General features: G+C 47.6%; 1 protein-coding gene across 6 annotated transcripts in view; it reads right to left on the reverse strand.

The window, feature by feature from the left end:
- USP37 (ubiquitin specific peptidase 37) overlaps positions 1-24,670 on the reverse strand; it is a 252,593-nt gene that overhangs the window by 16,676 nt on the left and 211,247 nt on the right. For all 6 annotated transcript variants that reach the window (XM_030208853.1, XM_030208852.1, XM_030208855.1 and 3 more), the window contains 2 exons: positions 18,861-18,921; positions 15,866-15,981 (listed from right to left, as the gene is read on the reverse strand). In XM_030208853.1, coding sequence (XP_030064713.1) covers positions 15,866-15,981; positions 18,861-18,921 — 177 coding nt within the window. The remainder of the gene's footprint in view (positions 1-15,865; positions 15,982-18,860; positions 18,922-24,670) is intronic.

Genomic DNA, 24,670 nt, shown 5'->3' on the forward strand with positions numbered 1-24,670 from the left:
AGTGGAGACTGGGGAAAATCCAGTAGTACCTTTCTGGCTAGATTTGAACTCTAGGGCCAATCAGAGCCCAGGGCACCAACTTTGAAAGTATCTGGCCAATGGTACTGCAGATTGCCTTTCCATTACCTTAAATTGGAAAAGAAAACTACTTTTTCTGCAACAGCTTTAAAACACAAAACAAATGCCATCTGCTGGCCAATCAAGAGAAATACACTTCATGAAAACATTTACAATTCACAAGCTTGAAAACCCCCAGTTCCACCACAACAGGTATTTAGTTTGTACCTGGGACAATAGAAGTATTTATTTTGTATGCAACAAGAGGACCAAGGAAAAGATTATCAGATTAAACTCAAAGGAGCGAAGAGGGAAATACGGCTTGCGAAAGCGCGAGCAGAAGAAAAAATGACTAAAGATGTAAAGAGAGGTGACAAGACCTTTTTCAGATATATTAGAGTAAGGAGAAAAGATAGGAATGGAATTGCAAGACTGAAAGATAATGAGAATGGCTATGTGGAGAGTGATGAAGATAAAGCGAACGTGCTAAACAATTACTTCTCTTCGGTGTTCACAGAAGAAAATCTTGGAGAAGGAACGCAGTCGGCTGCCGAGGGAACATCTGGGAATGGAGTGGATACTGCACCGTTTACGGAAGAGTTTATAAACAGCTTGAGAATCTGAAGGTGGACAAAGCTATGGGGCCGGATGGAATACATCCCAGGATACTGAAGGAGCTCAGAGAGGTACTGGCAGGACCTCTTAAAGATTTATTTGTCTTCAATCAAGCGGATGTGGTCCCTCTTCACACATTTTTGGGACTCAAATATGTATGTGATGATATGTAACAACAAAAGAGTGATTGCTCGGATAAGATTGTTGAGATCAGTGATAAGCTCAATAAGCAATTTTTTACGAGTTGGCTCGATGTGAATCCTTGAATGACGCAGTGAATGTGGAGTGGGAGTGAATTCTTTGTAAACCTCAGGGAAATATATGTATAGGTGGAATTTGATACAATAAAATGTATGAGGAAATTTTAAAAAACGTCTGGAGTACCTTAAGACAATTTGTTGGATTAACTGTACTCTGGTGATTAATATTATATCCCCTTCTGTTTAATTAGACATTCATCACAGTTAACATGTAATGCCAAGAAGTGTACAGTGATGTGATGCATTTGGGGTGCAGAAACCCAAAAGAGAGATACCGGATAGGAGGAGAGAGATTAGTAAGTTCGATTCAGGAGAGAGACCTTGGGGTGTTGGTGTCAGAGGATCTGAAGGTGAAAAAACAATGTGACAAGGAGATGGCTGTGGCCAGAAGGATGCTAGGCTGCATAGAGAGGGGTAAAGCCAGCAGAAGAAAGGAGGTGTTGATGCCCCTCTACAAGTCGTTGGTGAGCCCCACTTGGAGTATTGTGTTCAGTTTTGGAAGTCGTATCTTGCTAAAGATGTAAAAAGACTAGCAGCGGTGCAAAGAAAAGTTACAAAAATGGTATGGGAATTACGTTGCAAACCGTATGAGGAGAGACTTGCCGATCTGAAAATGTATACTTGTAGGAAAGAGGAAACAGGGGTGACATGATACAGACGTTCAAATATCTGAAAGGTATTAATCCGCAAGCAAAACTTTTCCGGAGAACTAGAGGACATGAATTGAGGTTGAAGGGGGGCAGACTCAGGAGTAAAGTCAGGAAGTATTTTTTCCACAGAGAGGGTAGTGGATACGTGGAATGCCCTCCCGCGGGAGGTGATGGAGATGAAAACGGTAATGGAATTCAAACATGCGTGGGATAAACACAAAGGAATCCTGTTTAGAAGGAATGGAGCCACGGAATCTTAGCGGAGATTGTGGCGACGCCGGTATTTGAGAAGCAAAACCAGTGCTGGCCAGACTTCTATGGTCTATGCCCTGATCGTGACTGAATAGATATAGATGGGTTTGAGTGTAAATTTTAAGGGGCTTCAATGTTAGCTTCAGAAAGTGAATGATACATACCTGTAGCAGGTGTTCTCCGAGGACAGCAGGCTGATTGTTCTCACGACTGGGTGACGTCCGCGGCAGCCCCCACCAACCGGAAGAAGCTTCGCGGGCGGTCCGCACGCAGGGCACGCCCACCGCGCATGCGCGGCCGTCTTCCCGCCCGTGCGTGACCGTTCCCGCCAGTTGAATGACAAGCAAGAAACAACATGAAAACGCAACTCCAAAGGGGAGGAGGGAGGGTAGGTGAGAACAATCAGCCTGCTGTCCTCGGAGAACACCTGCTACAGGTATGTATCATTCACTTTCTCCGAGGACAAGCAGGCTGCTTGTTCTCACGACTGGGGTATCCCTAGCTCTCAGGCTCACTCAAAACAAGAACCCAGGTCAATTGAACCTCGCAACGGCGAGGGCATAACAGAAATTGACCTACGAAGAACAACTAACTGAGAGTGCAGCCTGACCAGAATAAATTCGGGTCCTGGAGGGTGGAGTTGGATTTACACCCCAAACAGATTCTGCAGCACCGACTGCCCGAACCGACTGTCGCGTCGGGTATCCTGCTGGAGGCAGTAATGTGATGTGAATGTGTGGACAGATGACCACGTCGCAGCTTTGCAGATCTCTTCAATAGTGGCTGACTTCAAGTGGGCCACTGACGCTGCCATGGCTCTAACACTATGAGCCGTGACATGGCCCTCAAGAGCCAGCCCAGCTTGGGCGTAAGTGAAGGAAATGCAATCTGCTAGCCAATTGGAGATGGTGCGTTTCCCGACAGCGACCCCTAGCCTGTTAGGGTCGAAAGAAACAAACAATTGGGCGGACTGTCTGTGGGGCTGTGTCCGCTCCAAGTAGAAGGCCAATGCTCTCTTGCAGTCCAATGTGTGCAACTGACGTTCAGCAGGGCGGGTATGCGGCCTGGGGAAGAATGTTGGCAAGACAATTGACTGGTTAAGATGGAACTCCGACACCACCTTCGGCAGGAACTTTGGGTGGGTGCGGAGCACTACTCTGTTGTGATGAAATTTGGTATATGGAGCATGAGCTACCAGGGCTTGAAGCTCACTGACCCTACGAGCTGAAGTAACTGCCACCAAGAAAATGACCTTCCAGGTCAAGTACTTCAGATGGCAGGTATTCAGTGGCTCAAAAGGAGGTTTCATCAGCTGGGTGAGGACGACGTTGAGATCCCATGACACTGTAGGAGGCTTGATAGGGGGCTTTGACAAAAGCAGGCCTCTCATGAATCGAACGACTAAAGGCTCTCCAGAGATGGCTTTACCTTCCACACGATAATGGTAAGCACTAATCGCACTAAGGTGATTCCTCACTGAGTTGGTCTTGAGGCCAGACTCTGATAAGTGCAGAAGGTATTCAAGCAGGTTCTGTGCAGGGCAAGAACGAGGTTCTAGGGCCTTGCTCTCACATCAAACGACAAACCTCCTCCACTTGAAAAAGTAACTCTTTTTAGTGGAATCCTTCCTAGAGGCAAGCAAGACACGGGAGACACACTCAGACAGACCCAACGCAGTGAAGTCTACGCCCTCAACATCCAGGCCGTGAGAGCCAGGGACTGAAGGTTGGGGTGCAGCAACGCTCCGTCGTTCTGCGAAATGAGAGTCGGAAAACACTCCAATCTCCACGGTTCTTCTGAGGACAACTCCAGAAGAAGAGGGAACCAGATCTGGCGGGGCCAAAAGGGCGCTATCAGAATCATGGTGCCGTGGTCTTGCTTGAGCTTCAGTAAGGTCTTCCCCATCAAAGGTATGGGAGGATAAGCATACAGGAGGCCGGTCCCCCAATGGAGGAGAAAGGCGTCCGACGCCAGTCTGCCGTGTGCCTGTAGTCTGGAACAGAACAGAGGCAGCTTGTGGTTGGTCTGAGAAGGCGAAAAGGTCCACCGAGGGGGTGCCCCACTCTCGGAAGATCTTGCGTACCACTCTGGAATGGAGCGACCACTCGTGCGGTTGCATGACTCTGCTCAGTCTGTCGGCCAGACTGTTGTTTACACCTGCCAGGTATGTGGCTTGGAGGAGCATGCCGAACTGGCAAGCCCATCGCCACATGCCCACGGCTTCCTGACACAAGGGGCGAGATCCGGTGCCCCCCTGCTTGTTGGTGAAATACATTGCAACCTGACTGTCTGTCCGAATTTGGATAATTTGGCAGGACAGCCGATCCCTGAAAGCCTTCAGTGCGTTCCAGATCGCCCGGAGCTCCAGAAGGTTGATCTGCAGATCCTTTTCCTGGAGGGACCACAGACCCTGGGTGTGGAGCCCATCGACATGAGCTCCCCACCCCAGGCGAGATGCATCCGTCGTCAGCACTTTCGTGGGCTGCGGAATTTGGAATGGACGTCCCAGGGTCAAATTGGTCCGAATGGTCCACCAGAGCAGTGAAGTGCAGCAACTGGTGGAGAGGCGGATGGCATCGTCTAGATTCCCGGTGGCTTGGAACCACTGGGAAGCTAGGGTCCATTGAGCAGATCTCATGTGAAGACTAGCCATGGGAGTCACATGGACTGTGGAGGCCATATGACCCAGAAGTCTCAACATCTGCCGAGCTGTGACCTGCTGAGACGCTCTGGTCTGCGAGGCCAGGGACAAGAGGTTGTTGGCCCTCGCTTCGGGAAGGAAGGCCTGAGCCGTCTGGGTATTCAGCAGAGCTCCTATGAATTCCAGAGACTGGGTTGGCTGGAGATGGGACTTTGGGTAATTTATCACAAACCCCAGCAGCTCCAGGAGTTGAGTAGTGCACTGCATGGACCGGAGGGCTCCTGCCTCCGAGGTGTTCTTGACCAGCCAATCGTCGAGATATGGGAACACGTGCACTCCCAGCTTGCGTAGATACGCCGCCACCACCACGAGGCACTTTGTAAACACTCGTGGGGCAGAGGCGAGCCCAAAGGGCAGCACACAATACTGAAAGTGCCGTGCGCCCAGGCGGAATCTGAGATACTGTCTGTGAGCTGGCAGTATCGGGATGTGAGTGTATGCATCCTTTAAATCCAGGGAACATAGCCAATCGTTTTTCTGAATCATTGGCAGAAGGGTGCCCAAGGAAAGCATCCTGAACTTTTCTTTGACCAGGAATTTGTTCAGGCCTCTCATGTCTAGGATGGGACGCATCCCCCCTGTTTTCTTTTCCACAAGGAAGTACCTGGAATAGAATCCCTGCCCGTCCTGCCCGGGTGGTACGGGCTCGACCGCATTGGCGCTGAGAAGGGCGGAGAGTTCCTCTGCAAGTACCTGCTTGTGATGGGAGCTGAAGGATTGAGCTCCCGGAGGACAATTTGGTGGCAGGGAGGCCAAATTCAGGGTGTATCCGCACCGCACTATTTGGAGAACCCACTGGTCGGAGGTTATGAGAGGCCACCTTTGGTGAAAAAATTTTAACCTCCCTCCGACTGGCAGGTCGTCCGGTACGGACACTTTGAGGGCGGCTATGTTCCCGTGGATCCAGTCAAAAGCCCGTCCCCGGCTTTTGCTGTGGAGGCGCAGGGGGCTGCTTAGGCGCACGCTGTTGACGAGAACGAGCGCGCTGGGGCTGTCCCTGTGCCTGGCGAGGCCTTCGGGCCGGCTGGGTGTACCTACGCCTTGCAAAGGAATAGGGCGCAGCCTGCCGGGCCCGGGAAAAACGTCCACCTGCTGAGGTGGATGCTGAAGGCGCCCGGTGGGAGAGCTTGTCGAGGGCGGTTTCCCGCTGATGCAGTTGGTCCACTAGCTGCTCGACCTTCTCACCAAAAATGTTATCCCCCCGGCAAGGGACGTCGGCCAGTCTCTGCTGGGTGCGGTTGTCCAGGTCAGAGGCACGCAGCCATGAGAGCCTGCGCATCACTATACCTTGGGCCGCAGCACGAGATGCCACGTCACAGGTGTCATAGATACCCCTGGACAGGAACTTTCTGCACGCCTTCAGCTGCCTGACCACCTCCTGATAAGGCCTGGACTGCTCCGGCGGGAGCTTATCGACCAGGTCCGCCAGTTGCTTCACATTGTTCCGCATGTGGATGCTCGTATAGAGCTGGTATGACTGGATGCGGGTCACGAGCATGGAGGATTGGTAGGCCTTCCTCCCAAACGAGTCCAGAGTGCGAGACTCCCGCCCCGGGGGCGCCGAGGCGGTATCCCTCGAACTCCGTGCCCTCTTGAGAGCAGAATCCACGACCGCCGAGTCATGGGGCAATTGTGGCCGCATTAACTCTGGGTCCGAGTGGATCCTGTACTGGGACTCTGCTTTCTTGGGGATGCTGAGGAGAAATATCTGGGGTCCTCCTCTTCCCTCCACGAGGCCTCTTCCTCGGTATCGGACATGAGCTCATGTAGCTGAGTCCGGAACCGGGCCCGGCTCGACGTCGAGGCACCAAGGCCTCGGTGTCGTCGAGCGGTGGACACCCGCGCCGGCGGGGACGAAGCTCCCTCCATCGACGGGGACTCCACCTGCGTGGCGGTCGAGACCGGCGCCGCAAGCGGCGGCGTCGTCGACGGCCTCGGCACCGGGCTAGAGCTCGCCGGCGCCACAGTCATCGGCGCCGGGCACAGCCTGGCGCATCAGCCCTTCCAGGATCCCCGGAAGGATGGCTCGGAGGCACTCGTCCAGGCCCGCTGTCGGGAAAGACGTGGGGGCCGGTAGAGGCATCGGTGCCGGAAGCTGCTCGGGTCCAGGAGACTGCACCGAAGTGCTGGGACCCTGACGTGGCGGTACCTCCACCACCGAGGGGGACCTCTCCTCTCGACGCGGATGCTTCGGCGTCGACTCCTCTCCGGTACCGAGAGCCGGATGCGTCGAGGGCGACCGGTGACGGTGCTTCTTTGCCTTCTTACGGTGCCCGTCACCGGTGCCGGGTGGTATGGAGGAGGAGGAGGTCGATCCCCCTCGGTCCCGAGGAACCGGGTCAGACAGGGTTTGGTCCCGAGGGCCACGGGCTGAAGGAGTGACCGGGGCCGACTGCCCACGCTGTCTCTCACCTCTACCCTCACCGGAGGACCGGCGGGCCGACGGGACCTGTTCTCCTGGGGTCGATGCCATCGATGCCGATTTTTCGGGCATCGATACCGGTACCGAAGGACCGGGCGTCGATACCGATGCCGTCGAAGTCGACGTCGAGGGGCCGGCGCAAGTTCCAAAAAGACGGTCCCGCAGAACTTGCCTCGCAACCTGAGTCCGTTTCCGGAGACCGAGACACAGGGAACACGACTTGATATTGTGCTCCGGCCCGAGGCACTGGAGGCACCAAGCGTGGGTGTCGGTCTGCGAGATCGGCCGGCCGCACCGACCACACTTCTTAAATCCACTCGGGACCTTCGAGGACATCGACGGAAAAATCGCGTCGGCGAAGTTAAAGTCGTCGATGGTGGCGGAAATCACACCTCGAAAAAATAAATCGATCGCGCGGCCACAAGGCCGCAACGCGACGCCCTCGCTAGAAACGAGGGAAAAAGGAGCGCGTGCTCTTTTTTTTTTTTTAAAGAAAAAGAAACTGGGGCACGCGGTAACCAAAAAAAACAAAACTTAACAAAATCGCGTAAACGCGACGGTCTTTCCGGGGCTGCGAAGGGAGAGCGGCGACGGCACGACTCTCCTCAGGCGCGGAAAAGAAAAGACTGGCGGGAACGGTCACGCACGGGCGGGAAGACGGCCGCGCATGCGCGGTGGGCGTGCCCTGCGTGCGGACCGCCCGCGAAGCTTCTTCCGGTTGGTGGGGGCTGCCGCGGACGTCACCCAGTCGTGAGAACAAGCAGCCTGCTTGTCCTCGGAGAATGTTTAGTACAATTAGAGTAATGGGCAGACTTCTACGGTCTGTGCCCTGAGAATGGCAAGGACAAATCAAACTCAGGTATACATATAAAGTATCGTATACCATTTAAAATGAGTTTATCTTGTTGGGCAGACTGGATGGACCGTACAGGTCTTTATCTACCATCATTTACTACTATATGTTACTCGTTCTACATCACTCAGGATTTTGTAGACCTCAATCATATCTCCCTTCATCCGTCTCTTTTCCAAGCTATAGAGTCCTAACCTCTTTAGCCTTTCCTCATATGAGAGCAGTTCCATCCCCTTTACTATTTTGGTCTCTCTTCTTTGAACTGTTTCTAACTCCACTATATCGTTTTTGAGATACAGTGACCAGACCTGAATGCAATAATCAAGGTGCGGTTGCACCATGGAGCGATACAGAGGCATTACAGTATTTTCGGTCTTATTCACCATCCCTATCCTAATAATTCCTAGCATCCTGTTTACTTTTTTGGCCACTGCCGCACACTGAGCAAAAGATTTCAGTGTATTATCTATGGCCACACCTAGATCTTTTTCTTGAGTGTTGACCCCTTCATAGTGGACCCTAGCATCAGGTTATTCTTTCCAATGTGCATCACCTTGCATTTGTCCACACTAAATTTCATCTGCCATTTGGATGCCCAGTCTTCCAATTTCCTAAGGTCTTCCTGTGATATTTCACAGTCCGCACATGTTTTAACAATTTTGAATAGTTTTGTGTCACCTGTAAATTTAATTACCCCACTCATCGTTCCTATTTCCATATCATTTATAAATGTTAAATAGCACCGGTCCCAGTACCGATCACTGTTCACCCTCCTCCATTGAAAGAAATGGCCATTTAACCCTAACCTCTGTTTTCTGTCCAATAACCAATTTTTAATCCACACCAGAACATTGCCTTCGATCCCATTACTCTCTAATTTTCTCAGGTGTCTCTCATGAGGAACTTTATCAAAAGCTTCGGCACCATCCGGATCGACACCCCTGCTTCAGAAAACTGCAAAAAAAAGGATCTCTGGAAGGCAAAGCCTGAATTTCAGAAATCCTCCTAACCGAAGCAATGGGCACCAAAAACACTGTCTTAAGTGTTAGATCCTTCTCAGAAACCCTATTCAACGGCTCAAATGGTGGGGCCTGGAGGGCTTGCAGTACCACATTCAAATGCCACGCCGGGCACGGCTGCCGCAGAGGAGGCTGAAGCCGAAGAGCCCCGCGTAGGAAACGGATCACATCAGAGTGAGTTGCTAAAGAGGAGCCGTCCAGTTTGCCCCTAAAACAAGCTAGCACGGCCACCTGCACTTGAAGGGAATTATATGCCAATCCCTTTTGAAGACCATCCTGAAGGAACTCAAGAACAACCGGAATGTCCGCCCGAAAAGGCGATTCAGCACGCAAAGCACACCACGCTATGAAAGCTTTCCACACTCGCGCGTACGCTGCTGAAGTAGATGGCTTCCGTGCCCCCATGGCAATGACTGGTCCTGAAAATCCCTTATTCCTCAGCTGCTGCCTCTCAATAGCCAGGCCGTAAGACCAAAGTGGGAGAGATTATCCATCTGAACTGGCCCTTGATGAAGCAGATCGGGAGTCACTGGAAGTCGCAATGGTGGCTCACAGTGCTCGAACGAGATCCGCATACCATGGCCGTCGGGGTCAGTCTGGGGCCACTAGAACGACCAGCCCCCGATGCCGCCCTATGCGGCAAACAACTCTCCCTATCAGACACCATGGAGGAAAAAACATACAGTAGCTGTTGTTACGGCCATGGCTGGAGAACAGCATCCAATCCTGTGGATCCTGGCTGCCGTTTGCGGATGAAGAACTGAGGAACTTTGGCATTGCAAGCCATGGCCATGAGATCCATTACTGGTTTTCCCCAACGTCGACAGATCAGCCGAAAAGCCAAGTCCGACAGTGTCCATTCCGCTGCATCCAAAAGAGTCCTGCTGAGAAAATCCGCTTGAACATTATCTTGACCCGCAATGTGCACTGACGACAGACTCTGAACATGCGCTTCTGCTCATACCAGAAGACGAGATGCTTCCACTGCCAAGGGAAGACTGCGAGTGCCCCCCTGCCGATTGATGTAGGCCACCGTTGTGGTGTTGTCTGAGAATACACGAACCGCCTGCCCCTGCAGACGGTCCTGAAAACTCTGCAGCGCATTCACGACTGCTCGCAACTCCAGACGATTTATCGGCCAAGTCTCTTCGAGAGGGGTCCACGATCCCTGGGCTAATCGATGAAGACAATGGGCTCCCCAGCCCGAAAGGCTGGCATCCGTCACGACTACCACCCAATTGGGAGACGCCAGAGAAACACCCTTCTGCAAATTGGCTGACAGGAGCCACCACGCGAGACTGTCCCTGGCCCGGCTCGACCAAGGAAGGCGTCGTTGATAATCCAGCGACGTTGGCGACCATCTGCTCAAAAGGAAATTCTGAAGAGGCCGCATGTAAGCCCTTGCCCATGGAATGACCTCCAAGGTCGCCGTCATGGAACCGAGGAGCTGAACATAATCCCACACTCGGGGAGCGCGATGACTCAATAAGATCTGTACCTGAGAAACCAATTTGATCCTTCGCCCCTTGGGGAGAAACACTTTCCCCCGCTTCATATCGAATTGCACTCCAAGACACTCCAGATTCTGAGTAGGAACCAGATGACTCTTGTCCATATTGACCACCAACCTAAGGATTGCAACACCACAATCACTCGGTCGGTGACCACTCGACTCTCCTCTGCTGTCGTTACCCGAATCAGCCAGTCGTCGAGATATGGATGCACTCGAATCCCCTCCTTCCGCAGAAACGCCGCCACCACCACCATGGAAAAGTGAGTGGGGCAGTGGCCATTCTGAAAGGAAGGGCCCGAAACTGGAAATGCTGACCCAGCACCGCAAATCTGAGAAATCTCTGATGGGGCTGCCAAATGGGAATGTGCAGGTAAGCTTCCCTCAAATTGAGAGCCATCAAAAACTCGCCTGGTTGAACAGCAGCAATAACTGCCCTTAATATGTCCATGTGGAAGTGACGAACCCGCAAAAACTGGTTTATTTTTCTGAGAGTAGGCCGAAAAGCCCCTCCCTTCTTTGGAACCACAAAGAAGATGGATTACCGACCTGTGCGCCTTTCAAGAGGAGGAACAGGCACGATAGCCCCTATCCTTAGCAGGTCTCGCAACCACTGCAGAACCGCTGTCCTCTTGGCCCGCGATACACAGTGGGACTCCAGAAAAAAGTCTGTGACAGGAGAGAAGAATTCTAGCTTGTAACCTTCTCGCTCCACATCGAGGACCCACTGGTCCGAAGTAATTCTGGCCCACTCTGGAAGAAACAGAGAAAGCTGACCACCGATCTGCTCTCCTCCCGAGTGGACCTGCGCCCCCATCATTGGGGGCCCGAGAAGGAGCCCCCTGACGAGAGGGGGGTCCAGCCGGACGCTTCTCGTTGCGAAAGGAAGAACTCTGCCCAAAACGAGGACGCTGAAAGGCTGCGTTGGACTGCCCCGAGCGATACTGGCACGTCGCTCTGAAACGTGACCTCGAGGCTCCTTTCTAGGTCTTCCCCAAAAAGCAATTTCCCTCGGAAAGGCAATTTAATGAGCTGTTGCTTACAGGGCATATCTGCGGTCCAATGACGGAGCTACAGAAGACGCCAAGAGGAAACGTTCAAGGCCATGAGTTTGGCCGAAGCACGGACCAAATCATACAAGGCATCCGCCAAGTACGCCAGCCCAATATCCATATCTGAGGAGTTCCCGGCATATCAGACTCCGAAATCGAATCCATGACAGAATGTAGCCAACTAAGACAAGCTCTAGCCGCATAAGAACTACAAACAGAAGCTTGAAGTGTCAAAGCGGCCACCTCAAAGGCACATTTTAAAGAGGCCTCTAGCCGTCGGTCTTGCATATGCTTAAGTGCCACACCATCTTCCACTGGAAGAGTAGTCTTCTTAGTGACCGCCGTCACCAGGGCATCCACCCTAGGTAGAGCAAACTGCTCTAAACGGTCCGCTGAAAACAGATACAGCCTGGCCATAGCCCAGGCCCCCTCCCTGCCCATCTTCAAATCCTTACTCAAAGCCCACCTCTTCAATGTCGCCTTCGGCACCTAACCACTATTCAAGAAATCTAGACTGCCCCAACTTGACATTTCGTCCTTTAGATTGCAAGCTTCTTTGAGCAGGGACTGTAAAACTGTACAGCGCTGCGAAACCCTAGTAGCGCTCTAGAAATGTTAAGTAGTAGTAGTACTTTCAGCCCCCCATCCGGATCTGCCCACTGGGCTGAAATCAACTCTTCAACAGCTTCATGTACCGGAAAGGCCTTAGAAGGTCGTCTGGTACTAGCCATCTTGGGGTTGACCACCTGAGAAGCCGCAACCTCAGGGTCCTCTATATTCAGGGCTTCCAGCGCCTGAGAGATAAAAGAGGACAACTCCTCCTTATGAAAAATCCTCATGGCGGAGGAGTCCTCCAAGTTGGTCAGTGAGGACACTGTCCTCCATTGTCCTCTACCCCCGTTTGCACCGAGAGAGCCACCATGGAGGAAGCTGCAGGCGACTGTATGCAGGACTCCTCCTCAGACCCCAAAGCAAGCCTAGGCTTTTTAAGGGAGAAATCCTCTGGGGGAACCCCCCAAATCTCTTGGTTACCCCCAGACCCCCTGAAAGAATCACAGGCCGAAGCCGCGTGGGGGGGGGGGGGGGGGGCAAGGCCCTTTTCAACAAAAACGCCTGAGTAGCAAAATAAACTCTGGTGAAACCCCTCCCCCGCAACAGAGGAGGTCGTAGCCATGGCACCTGTACCACCGCCTACAGTGCCTGACGGCCCCCTCGACTCCCCACCAGCGGAGAAGAAGCTTTGCCCAAAACCCTACCGGAGCCGGCTCCGCGACCGATCACAAAATGGTACGAGAGTCGCCAGGCTCCGGGCGGGAAAGCACGCTCTCGGGGGAGGGGGGGCCCACCGCTCCGTTGAGTCCCACCAAATGAGCGCACCCTGCACTGCAAAGGCCCGCCGCCGAACGCCATTTCCCACAGCAGGAACAGCGTTTTACCGCCTGTGCTGCCATCGCCCGCCCCCGAACAGGAACCCAGCAGGACTTACCCCGGACCAGGAAAGCGCGGGAACTGACAGCTGAGCTGAAGAAAAAAACTCTCCGACTCCACTTCGAGGCAGACTCAGACAAGCAGGCAACAGAAAACAGGACTCAGACAGCAGTAACACAAACCTGCTCTCAGCAAAAACACACTTCCCTGTGCTTCTGTTTCTCTTTTAAAACAAATTCTATGGTTCTCCCTTTTTTTTTTTTTTTTAGTAAGGAGGCAGAAACAAACAAGGAAGGAAAGGAACAGCAAAAGCCTGTTCAGAGGGAATTTGAGGTGCAGCAGGGACCCAGCAACTGCGTATGCTGCCAAAGGGGACACCACCAGTCCGCCACCCTCGGCTCAAACTGGCCACCAGCCCAGGAGCACCCTCAGAAGCCTTGGGCCCAGCAGCTGAAGAAAAAGCTGTCCACCACCTGCTGAGATAGAGACATAACTGAGGAAGGAGCTGGCCGTTTGACATCACTGCCTTTAGTTTGTTTATTTTTATCTCCACCTGCTGGTAGGCGGACTTAACCCACTAGTTTCTGGATTCATCTGCTGTAAGTGACAAGGAAATATAGATTTTATTTATTTGGTCCACTTGTATCCCACATTTTCCCAGCTTATGTGGGCTCAATGTGGCTAACAAAGTTACATGAAAAATTACATAATAGAACAGGAGAAAATGGTTCCAGTAATAGATTTACAAAAAAAGTACAGAGTAGCTAAAATAAGAGAATACAGAAGGGAAAATAGGAGCAACCAAGGAGAAGCTGACAGAGGGTAAAGAGCAGGAAACACAGGAGCCTTTTCTTGGGTCACTGACAATGTGTCTTTATAGTGCATTTCTCAAACACACTGAAGACATGAGTTACCTTGGGGGAGGGAGATGTTTTGGATGGGGGTGGGATCTGTAAAAAAACACAGGAAAGCTGGGATGAAATTGTGATACATGTTAATATATATAATGTACTCAAAATGGTAAATGCAGTTAATCCTAAACAAAGATGAAGGAAAATAAAAATATGTATTGCATCTGTCAGAACACTGTTCCCTAAAGAACCTGGAAAACTTCCAGTAAGCTGCTTTTAGAGCTTTACCATAATCAGAAGAAAAGTCTATGGTTTCTCTGAAACAGTGCATGTCACTTTAGCAGAAAAGAATTAGATCCATAAAGGTGTTACTTTTCAGTTTACAAGTGTTTAGTGTCCCATAGCTAAGGCAATAAGGAAAGAAATACATTGTAAACCTGTGGTTCACAGGTTCAGATCTCAGTAGGACTGCTTTATGTTGCCACATAAAAGATGAATATTATCTTATGGAAAGTACATTTATAAACCATTTTCATGGATGGAATGCTGTTTTAGGGGTATAAATGAGCTTTTATAAAATCAGGTCAGTTCTTAAAGCATGTGCTGTATAAACTGGCATGTACTTTTACAGTAGGCATGCTCAGGGGAAGAATTATGGCAGAGTCACAATTTATATGTGTAAAGTAGACATCAACATTTAAGAGCAGGTGTTGTCTGAGCTTTCAATCTAGGCATTATTGCTGCTGGATTTGTGATAGCATTTCATACAGTCAGGCCCATCTTTTGACACAAATCAGAAGATGGGTGTCCTTCTCCCAGGGTCGTTCAAATCGGTATAAGGGCCAGCCGATTTTGTACGTCACCAACTGCTTTCCATTGCACGAATGGCCAAAGTTCCAGAGGGCGTTAGAGGCGTAGCGAAGGCGGGCTTGGAAGTGCCTAATACATGGACGTTTTCGACCCATAATGGAAAAAAAAAGGGCGTCCCTGACAAGCACGTGGACGACTTTACCTGGTCCTGTTTTTCTTACGACCAAGCCACAAAAAGGTGCCCGAAATGACCAGATGACTACCGGAAAGAATCGGGGATGACCTCCCCTTACTCCCCCCCCAGTGGTCACTAACCCCTTCCCACCCTCAAAAAATATCTTTAAAAATATTTTGTGCCAGCCTCAAATGTCATACTCAGGTCCATGACAGCAGTATGCAGGTCCCTGGAGCAGTTTTAGTGGGTGCAGTGCACTTCAGACAGGCGGACCCATGCCCATCCCTCCTTACCTCTTACACTTGTGGTGGTAAATGTGAGCCCTCCAAAACCCACCAGACACCCACTGTACCAACATCTAGGTGCCCCCCTTCATCCCTAAGGGCTATGGTAGTGGTGTACAGTTGTGGGGAGTGGGTTTTGGGGGGCTCAGCACGCAAGGTAAGGGAGCTATGTACCTGGGAGCAATTTCTGAAGTTCACTGCAGTGCCCTCTAGGGTGCCCGGTTGGTGTTCTGGCATATAAAGGGGACCAGTGCACTAGAAATGCTGGCTCCTCCCAAGACCAAAGGGCTTGCATTTGGTCGTTTCTGAGATGGGCGTCCTTGGTTTCCATTATCACAGAAAATCAGAAACGACCAAGTCTAGGGATGACCATCTCTAAGGACGACCTAAATTTCAAGATTTGGGCGTCCCCAACCGTATTATCGAAATGAAAGATGGACGTCCATCTTTGTTCGATAATACTGGTTTCCCCACCCCTCCATCGGGACGTTTTGCGAGGACGTCCTCAGCAAAACTTGTGCGTTCCTTTCGATTATGCCCCTCTTAGTGTATTTACTAGATAGTGCCAAAGTTAGCATCTTCCTGCTCATTTAACCTAGCCACCCTGTTATAACATTAACCTCTAAATGGGTGGTAATTGATTACATCTGGAAAATGAATAGGACCCCAGCTCTACAGAACTAAAATAATGCTAAATGCAACCATTTTGGTAAATGGTAAATGCTAAAAGGACTGTGTATATTGGGGGCTGGAAGTGGCTCATGTTTCAGATATCAGTTATTAAAGGTTTCTTCTGGTAAAAAGTGGGGAAAAACCCACACCACCATACAACCCGTTAAGTGGAATTCTGTTTCCTGTTTAATTATAGTGTACAATAATGGAATATATTGCTATGTTTGCAGATCACTTGCACCACAGAACCTCACCTCAGCATTCTTTTTCAGCTCTTCAGCCTCAGCCACTGTGTACTCCATATCTAAAACATCCTCATTTCCAGAATCCTCATCAGAACCTGTCCCATCCAGAAGTGAGCAGTTAAAGTCTATGGAGAGAGAAAACAGACAAAATTTTAACAGCTAATCTCCATAGTCTTTTCCACTTAGTTTTCAATAGAAATAAAACAAAATAAAACATGAAAAAGAAAATAAGATGATACCTTTTTTTATTGGACATAACTTAGTACATTTCTTGATTAGCTTTCGAAGGTTGCCCTTCTTCGTCAGATCGGAAATAAGCAAATCTTGGTAGATGAAAGTGAGACATCAAAAAATTTCAGTGACAATCTAACAGGGTGGGGGATGGAGGTGGATGGGTGAGACAGGGGGATATGCAGGAAACAGGAGAGTGACAAACAAAGCAGTACAATTTACAATTTTATGGCTTATAATGGGCTAGAAAGCCCAGATCTCTGTCCTGTCTGGTGGGTGTCAAAATATTTAATCATTCTGACTTCAAAGGTCTTACGTTCCTGTACTGTTTTAAAGTTACCTTTCAGGATTCTTACTATGAAATCACTAGTACAGTGTTCTGTTTTTGTAAAGTGTTGCCCCACAGGCGTGGCATCCTGGCTGGCAATGGCGTTTTTCATGTGATGTCTATGTAAGATAAATCTTGTTTTTAGCATCTGGCTTGTTTCTCCAATATAGCATCCTTGGTCACATTTTTTACACTGGATGATGTATACCACATTGGAAGATGAGCATGTGAAGGATTCCTTTATGTTGAATGTTTTTCCTTTGTGAATGACTATGGGTCCTCTGAGATGTTTTGGCATAGTTTGCAGCTGGATATATTGCAGGGATGTGTGCCATTCTCTTCTTTTTGAGTCTGTGTTGGGAGCTTACTTCTAAATAGCTTGTGTTTTAAGTTGGGTGGCTGTCTAAAAGCTAGCACTGGTGGGGATGGGAATATCTCTCTCAGTAATTCATCCTCCTTGAGTAAAGGCTGTAGATCTTTTATGATTCTTCTTAATTTTTCCAGCTCTGGGTTGTATGTCACTATAAGGGGGATTCTGTCTGTGGCTTTTTTTTTTCTTTGTACTGTAGTAGATTTTCCCTGGGTGTTTTGAGGGAGGGGGCAATATTCTTGGAGATTATTTTGGGATTGTAGCCTTTATGTTTGAAGGATGCAGCCAGGATTTCTAGGTGTCTGACTGTCCCCTGGGTCAAAGCAGATACGGTGGTATCTTGTGGCTTGGCTGTAAATAATGGATCTTTTTGTATGTGAAGGATGGAAGCTGGAGTTGTGGAGGTAGCTGCATCTGTCTGTGGGTTTCTTGTATATAGATGTTTGTATATTGCCATTGCTGATTGAGACCGTGGTGTCCAAAAATTTGACTTTTTCTGGGGAGTAGTCAATTTTGAATCTGATTGTAGGATGGTATGTATTGAAGGAATTGTAAAATTGTTTTAGAGATTCTTTCCACTCAGTACAAATCATAAAAATGTCATCAATGTACCCATAGTATTTTAGGGGTTTGGTCTGGTATGTATTCAGAAATGTCTCTTCCAGTTCAGCCATAAAGAGGTTGGCATATTGGGGTGCTGTCCTGGTGCCCATCGCAGTGCCCATTATTTGTAGATAGATATCATTGTTAAAGTGGAAGTAATTGTGAGTTAAAATAAATTTGATTAGTTTTGTAATAGTTTTTGGTGAGTATTGATGGTCCAGTGTTGATGTTTTTAGGAACCTCCCACATGCAGCTATGCCATCCGCATGGGGGATGTTGCTGTACAGTGATTCTACATCCATCGTGACCAGAAGGGTGCTAGGTGGTAATTGCTCGATAGTTTTCAATTTATTCAGAAAGTCTGTGGTATCTTAGTTTTAAAAGCTTTGTACCACAGCATTAACAGATAGAATCTAACAGGCACTGCAGGATAAGATATCTTGCAAGGATACCTCATTAACAGGGAAGATAGGGTTTCTGGATAGTGAGGTTGCACAACAGACCATGGTAGGCCAGGTCCCCTTAAATACAACTAAAGATCAGACAAAAGATGGCAAATCAATAGTGGCAAGTACTAAGCATCATGCAAACAGGAACAACAAACGTACCCTGAAATGCTAGGACTCTAAGAAATAAGATGGGAGAGTTGGAATATATTGCACTAAATGAAAAATTGGATTTAATAGGCATTACTGAGACCTGGTGGAAGGAGGATAACCAGTGGGAACTGTCATACTGGGGTACTAAGTATATCGTAGTGATAGGGTGGACCAGACTGGTGGAGGAGTAGCATTGTATATTAACGACAGCCTTGACTCAGATAGATTACAAACTCAGCAGGACACAAATCACACCTTTGAATCATTGTGGGTTGAAATTCCATGTATAAAATGGAAAAGGACGGTGATAGGAGTGTACTACGTCCGCCTCGCCAGGATGAGCGGGTAGACGCAGAAATGATAAAAGAAATCAGAGACGCAAACAAAATAAGAAATGTGATAATAATGGGCGACTTCAATTATCCAAATATAGACTGGGTAAATGTAACATTGGGACGCACTAGACAGGTACAATTCCTTGATGAAATCAAGGACAACTTTATGGAGCAGCTGGTGCAGGAGCCGACGAGAGAAGGAAAAATTCTAGACTCTAAAATGTGTATTGATACTATTTAGGAAAAAAAAGCACACATTCTTGCTGGCAGGACTTGCTCAGAACTACTTTCAAATACTTTGAGAAAGTTCTAGAAGATGGATTACTACCCATGTGACTGACCATTTCATCTCCAGAAAACAAAGTTTTTTTGTGTTTGTCAAGTCTAAAGTTCAAATCATAAAAATCAGTACAATTCAAGGGAAAAAAAAATACTGCCCCTGGCCATTAGCTTTCTTATGTACTCAATCAATTATAATACACGATTCCTATCCCAGCCTTTCTACCATGGCCCCACTGCTTTAAATCCAAAATCTTACCTTGAAGACTTAGTTCTGTAGCTCGTTTAAGGTCATCATCTTCTTTCAGTTCTTGTGCCTCCTGATTGAATGGAGGGAAAAATAAAGAGCTGGATCAGGAGGAGAGGATCCTTAGACAGTTCTCAAGGAGAAAACCCTTGAGGTGCACTGCCTGCAATGCAACAGACCATCATCAAGTTACAAAAATGTTTACAATAATCCCATGTTTTAGTGAAAAAGGACCCCATTTAAACTACCAGGTCACTTGTTCAAACTAAACCCAAATGTTTTTACAGTTGAATATTTGTGCTAACAAGATGTTGTTTGGTACATAATTTGTATCATATGGGATTGTCCGCTTTATCTTTCTGGCAAGCGGATCTATGCTCCTCACAAATGAGTTTTCTTCAACTACCAGGTCTTGATGTTATCAAGCTTACAACAACTAGAAAAAGAGCGTTTTCATATGCTGGATCTTCTCTTTGCCTGAGAAATTCATAAAACTTTTTCTTATTTTGCCTTTGGCAAAGTTTTAAAAACTTGGCTGTTTCAACAACACTTTAATTGATGCATTAGAGATTTTATTATAATGGAACCGAGTTTGTAATGTTTTGTATTGAAATTGTTAACTGTAAACTGCTTTGACACTAAGGGCCCTCTTTACAAAGGCGCGCTAGCGTTTTTAGATCATGCTAACCATGAATATTATGGGTTTCTATACAGTGCACGATAATTTTTAGCATGTGCTAAAAACACTAGCGTGCCATTGTAAACAGGGCCCTAAGTATATAAAAAATCAATAAATCCAATCATGGAACAAGCTGTTGCATAGCTGATAGAAGTTTGTTTTTCTGTTTTTCATATATCAAAATAAGGATATCATTTATAAGAGTCCTTTCTTCTTGAGGACACCTCATTTTGAGCAGTAAGGATCATATGGCCTAATACATTATTTTAGGTCCCAGTTTATCTCTATTTTCCACATCACTCTTTTATAACAAAGGACTCCTTGTCTTCATCAATTTGGTTGCTGCTTTTTGTTTCTATTGCCTCCACTGGGATGCTGTCCCATATCTTCACCACCCTTCCCAGAGGAAATATTTAGGGGTAAATATTCAGCCAGTGGTGGTCAGTATTTTTCTGGCTAGCGGTGGCGGTGTTATGCCTGGTTATTCAATGATGGGCCATGTCCGGGCACCGGAATTGGATAGCCTGGTATGTGCGGCCGGCTACCCCCCTTATTCAGAAGTGCGATAGCACTTAAAAGTCAAGTAAAAATGGACAAAGATAGGATTGTGTTTTGTGTGGTTCTATTAATTTAACTCAGGCTGTTAGGTGCTGAATATTGGCACTTTTAACTGCAGAAATGCTGACTCAGCAACCGGCCACCTATAAAGTTGTTTGCTTCATGTTTGGAGGTTAGTGCCGATTTTAAGCAGCACTAAACTACCTGGTTAAGTGCTGCTGAGTAAGTATTGGCGGACAGCCCCGCACAAGCAATTTAACCAGGCAAGAGCTTCTCCTGCTTGGTTAAATTACTTTGAATATCTACCCCTTAATATTTTTTCCTGTTTCCATTAACTTTGAGCCTTATTCCATGTCCTGTCCTACAATTTCCTTCCACTTAAAAAAAAAAAAAAAAAAACTTTACATACATAAGTACATAAGTAATGCCACACTGGGAAAAGACCAAGGGTCCATCAAGCCCAGCATCCTGTCCACGACAGCGGCCAATCCAGGCCAAGGGCACCTGGCAAGCTTCCCAAACGTACAAACATTCTATACATGTTATTCCTGGAATTGTGGATTTTTCCCAAGTCCATTTAGTAGTGGTTTATGGACTTGTCCTTTAGGAAACCGTCTAACCCCCTTTTAAACTCTGCCAAGCTAACTGCCTTCACCACGTTCTCCGGCAACAAATTCCAGAGTTTAATTACGCGTTGGGTGAAGAAAACTTTTCTCAGATTTGTTTTAAATTTACTACACTGTAGTTTCATCGCATGCTACCTAGTCCTAGTGGCATGAACAGACGCTTCACATCCACCTGTTCCACTCCACTCAATATTTTATATACCTCTATCATGTCTCCCCTCAGCCGTCTCTTCTCCAAGCTGAAAAGCCTCCTTAGTCTTTCTTCATAGGGAAGTCGTCCCATCCCCGCTATCATTTTAGTCGCCCTTCGCTGCACCTTTTCCAATTCCATTATATCTTTCTTGAGATGCGGCGACCAGAATTGAACACAATACTCAAGGTGCGGTCGCACCAAGGAGTGATATAACGGCATTATAACATCCTCACACCTGTTTTCCATACCTTTCCTAATACCTAACATTCTATTCACTTTTCGAGCCGCATCAGCATACTGAGCAGAAGGTTTCAGTGTATTATTGACGACGACACCCAGATCCCTTTCTTGGTCCGTAACTCCTAAGTGGAACCTTGCATGACGTAGCTATAATTCGGGTTCTTTTTTCCCACTTGCATCACCTTGCACTTGCTCACATTAAACATCATCTGCCATCTAGCCGCCCAGTCTCCCAGTCTCGTAAGGTCCTTCTGTAATTTTTCACAATCCTGTCACAAGTTAACGACTTTGAATAACTTTGTGTCATCAGCAAATTTAATTACCTCGCTAGTTACTCCCATCTCTAAATCATTTATAAATATATTAAAAAGCAGCGGGAGATATACAAATTCTCAAAAGTATTAATGCAAATCATATCCCCCTCCCCTGAAGAATATACAAATCTAGGTCCTTAAGTGTCCTCTAATAAAACTTTCAGCACAGACCCTGCACTACTTTGATAGCCCTTCTCTACCCTACTTTGATTTGTACCTGTGCTCTTCAGGGCACAGACCGTATAAGTCTGCCAGCACTATCCCCGCCTCCCAACCACCCGCCCCTCCTCCCAACCACCGGCTCCGGCATAGACCGCACAAGTCTGCCCAGCACCATCCCCACCTCCCAACCACCAGCCCCGCCTCCCAACCCCGGCTCCGGCACAGACCGTACAAGTCTGTCCAGCACTATCCCCGCCTCCCAACCACCAGTCCCGCTGCCCACCACCGGCCCTGGCACAGACCGTACAAGTCTGTCCAGCACTATCCCCGCCTCCCAACCACCAGCCCCGCCTCCCGATCCTGACTAAGCTCCTGAGGATCCATTCCTTCGGCACAGGATTCCTTTATGCTTATCCCACGCATGTTTGAATTCCGTTACCGTTTTCATTTCCATCACCTCCCGCGGGAGGGCATTCCAAGCATCCACTACTCTCTCCGTGAAAAAATACTTCCTGACATTTTTCTTGAGTCTGCCCCCCTTCAATCTCATTTCATGTACTCTCGTTCTACCACCTTCCCATCTCCGGAAAAGGTTCGTTTGCGGATTAATACCTTTCAAATATTTGACCGTCTGTATCATATCACCCCTGTTTCTCCTTTCCTCCAGAGTATATATGTTTAGTTCAGCAAGTCTCTCCTCATACGTCTTGTAACGCAAATCCCATACCATTCTCGTAGCTTTTCTTTGCACCGCTTCAATTCTTTTTACATCCTTAACAAGATACGGCCTCCAAAACTGAACACAATACTCCAGGTGGGGCCTCACCAACGACTTATACAGGGGCATCAACACCCCCTTTCTTCTGCTGGTCACACCTCTCTCTATACAGCCTAACAACCTTCTAGCTACGGCCACCACCTTGTCACACTGTTTCGTCGCCTTCAAATCCTCAGATACTATCACCCCAAGATCCCTTTCTCCGCCCGTACCTATCAGACTCTCCCCGCCTAACACATACGTCTCCCGTGGATTTCTATTCCCTAAGTGCATCACTTTGCATTTCTTCGCATTGAATTTAATTGCCAAACCTTAGACCATTCTTCTAGCTTCCTCAGATCTTTTTTCATGTTTTCCACTCCCTCCGTGGTGTCCACTCTGTTACAGATCTTAGTATCATCCGCAAATAGGCAAACTTTACCTTCTAACCCTTCGGCAATGTCACTCACAAATATATTGAACAGAATCGGCCCCAGCACCGATCCCTGAGGCACTCCACATATCGACTTTGGAGTAAGTACACACAGGAAATCCAATACGTTAGTATTTAACTTTCAAAAAGGAGACATAAAATAGGAAGTTGAAAAAACCCCCCAAAACTTAGAGGAGCAGCATGTGGAACAGATACCGGTGCCAGAAATAGTATGCTGACGAGTCAGAGAAACTGAATCAAATCTCTGTAAACCTGGAAAATGTAATGGGGTAATTTGACAAATTGAAGAGTAGCAAATTGCCTGGACCAGATGGTATACATCCCAGAGTACAGAGAATTGAAAAATGAACGTGCAGAACTATTGTTGGTAATGTATCTTTAAAACCAAGGTACTGGGTAACACTGATTTTTAAAATGGGTTCCAGAGGTGATCCGAGAATTTACAGACCGGTGAACCTGACGTCGGTGCTGGGCAAAATGGTAGAGACTATTATAAAGAACAAAATTACAGAGCATATACATAAGCATGGATTGCGATAAAGCAACATGGATTTAGTGAAGGGAAATCTTGCCTCACCAGTCTACTACATTTCTTTAAAGGGGTGAACAAACATGTGGATAAAGGTGAGCTGGTCGATAATGTGTATCTGGATTTTCAAAAGCCATCTGACAAAGTACCTCAAGCAAAACTCCAGAGGAAATTGGAAAGCTATGAGATAGGCGGTAGTGTTCTATTGTGGATTAAAAACTGGTTAAAAGATTGTTACAGAGTGTAGGGTTAAATGGTTAGAATTTTCAATGGAGAAGGGTAGATAGTGGAGTTTCACAGGTGTCTGTACTGGGATTCCTGTTTTTTTAACACATTTATAAATGATCTAGATATGGGAATAACTAGTGAAGTAATTACATTTACTGATGACACAAAGTTGTTAAACCGCAAGAGGACTGTGAAAAACTGCAAGAGGACCTTATGAAACTGGGCATCCAAATGGCAGATGACATTTAACATGAGCAAGTGCAAAATGATGCATGTGGGAAAGAGGAACCCAAACTATTGCTACGTGATGCAAGGTTTCACGTTGGAGAGTCACCGACCAGGAAAAGGATTTAGGTGTCATTGCTGATGATACGTTGAAACCCTCTGCTCAGTGTGTGGCGGCGGCGAAGAAATCAAATAGAATTTTAGGTATTATTTGGAAAGGAATGGAAAACAAAAAATGAGGATGTTATAATGTCCTTGTATCGCTCTATGGTGCGACAACACCTCGAATATTGTGTGCAATTCTGGTCACTGCATCTCAAAAAAGATATAGTGGAATTGGAAAAGGTACAGAGAAGGGCAACGAAAATGATAAAGGGGGTGGACGACTTCCCTATGAGGAAAGGCTAAAGCGGCTAGGGCTCTTCAGCTTGGAGAAGAGATGGCTGAGGGGAGATATGATAGAGGTCTATAAAATAATGAATGGAGTGGAACGGGTAGACGTGAATTGATTGTTTACTCTTTCCAAAAATACTAGGTCTAAGGGGCACACAATGAAGCTACAAAGTAGTAAATTTAAAATAAATCAAAGAAAATATTTCTTCACTCAATGTGTAATTAAACTCTGGAATTCATTGCCAGAGAATGAGGTAAAAGAGGTTAGCTTAGCGGAGTTTAAAAAAGGTTTGGATATCTTCCTAAAAGAAAAGTCCATAAGCCATTATTAAGATGACTTGGGAAAAATCCTCTGCCTATTTCTAGGATAAGCAGCATAAAATATACTGTTTTGGGATCTTGCCAGGTACTTGCGACAAGGATCAGCCATTGCTGGAAAGAGGATACTGGGCTTGATGGACCTT

This window comes from Microcaecilia unicolor, chromosome 7, assembly GCF_901765095.1.
Source record: "Microcaecilia unicolor chromosome 7, aMicUni1.1, whole genome shotgun sequence".
Taxonomy (NCBI): domain Eukaryota; kingdom Metazoa; phylum Chordata; class Amphibia; order Gymnophiona; family Siphonopidae; genus Microcaecilia; species Microcaecilia unicolor.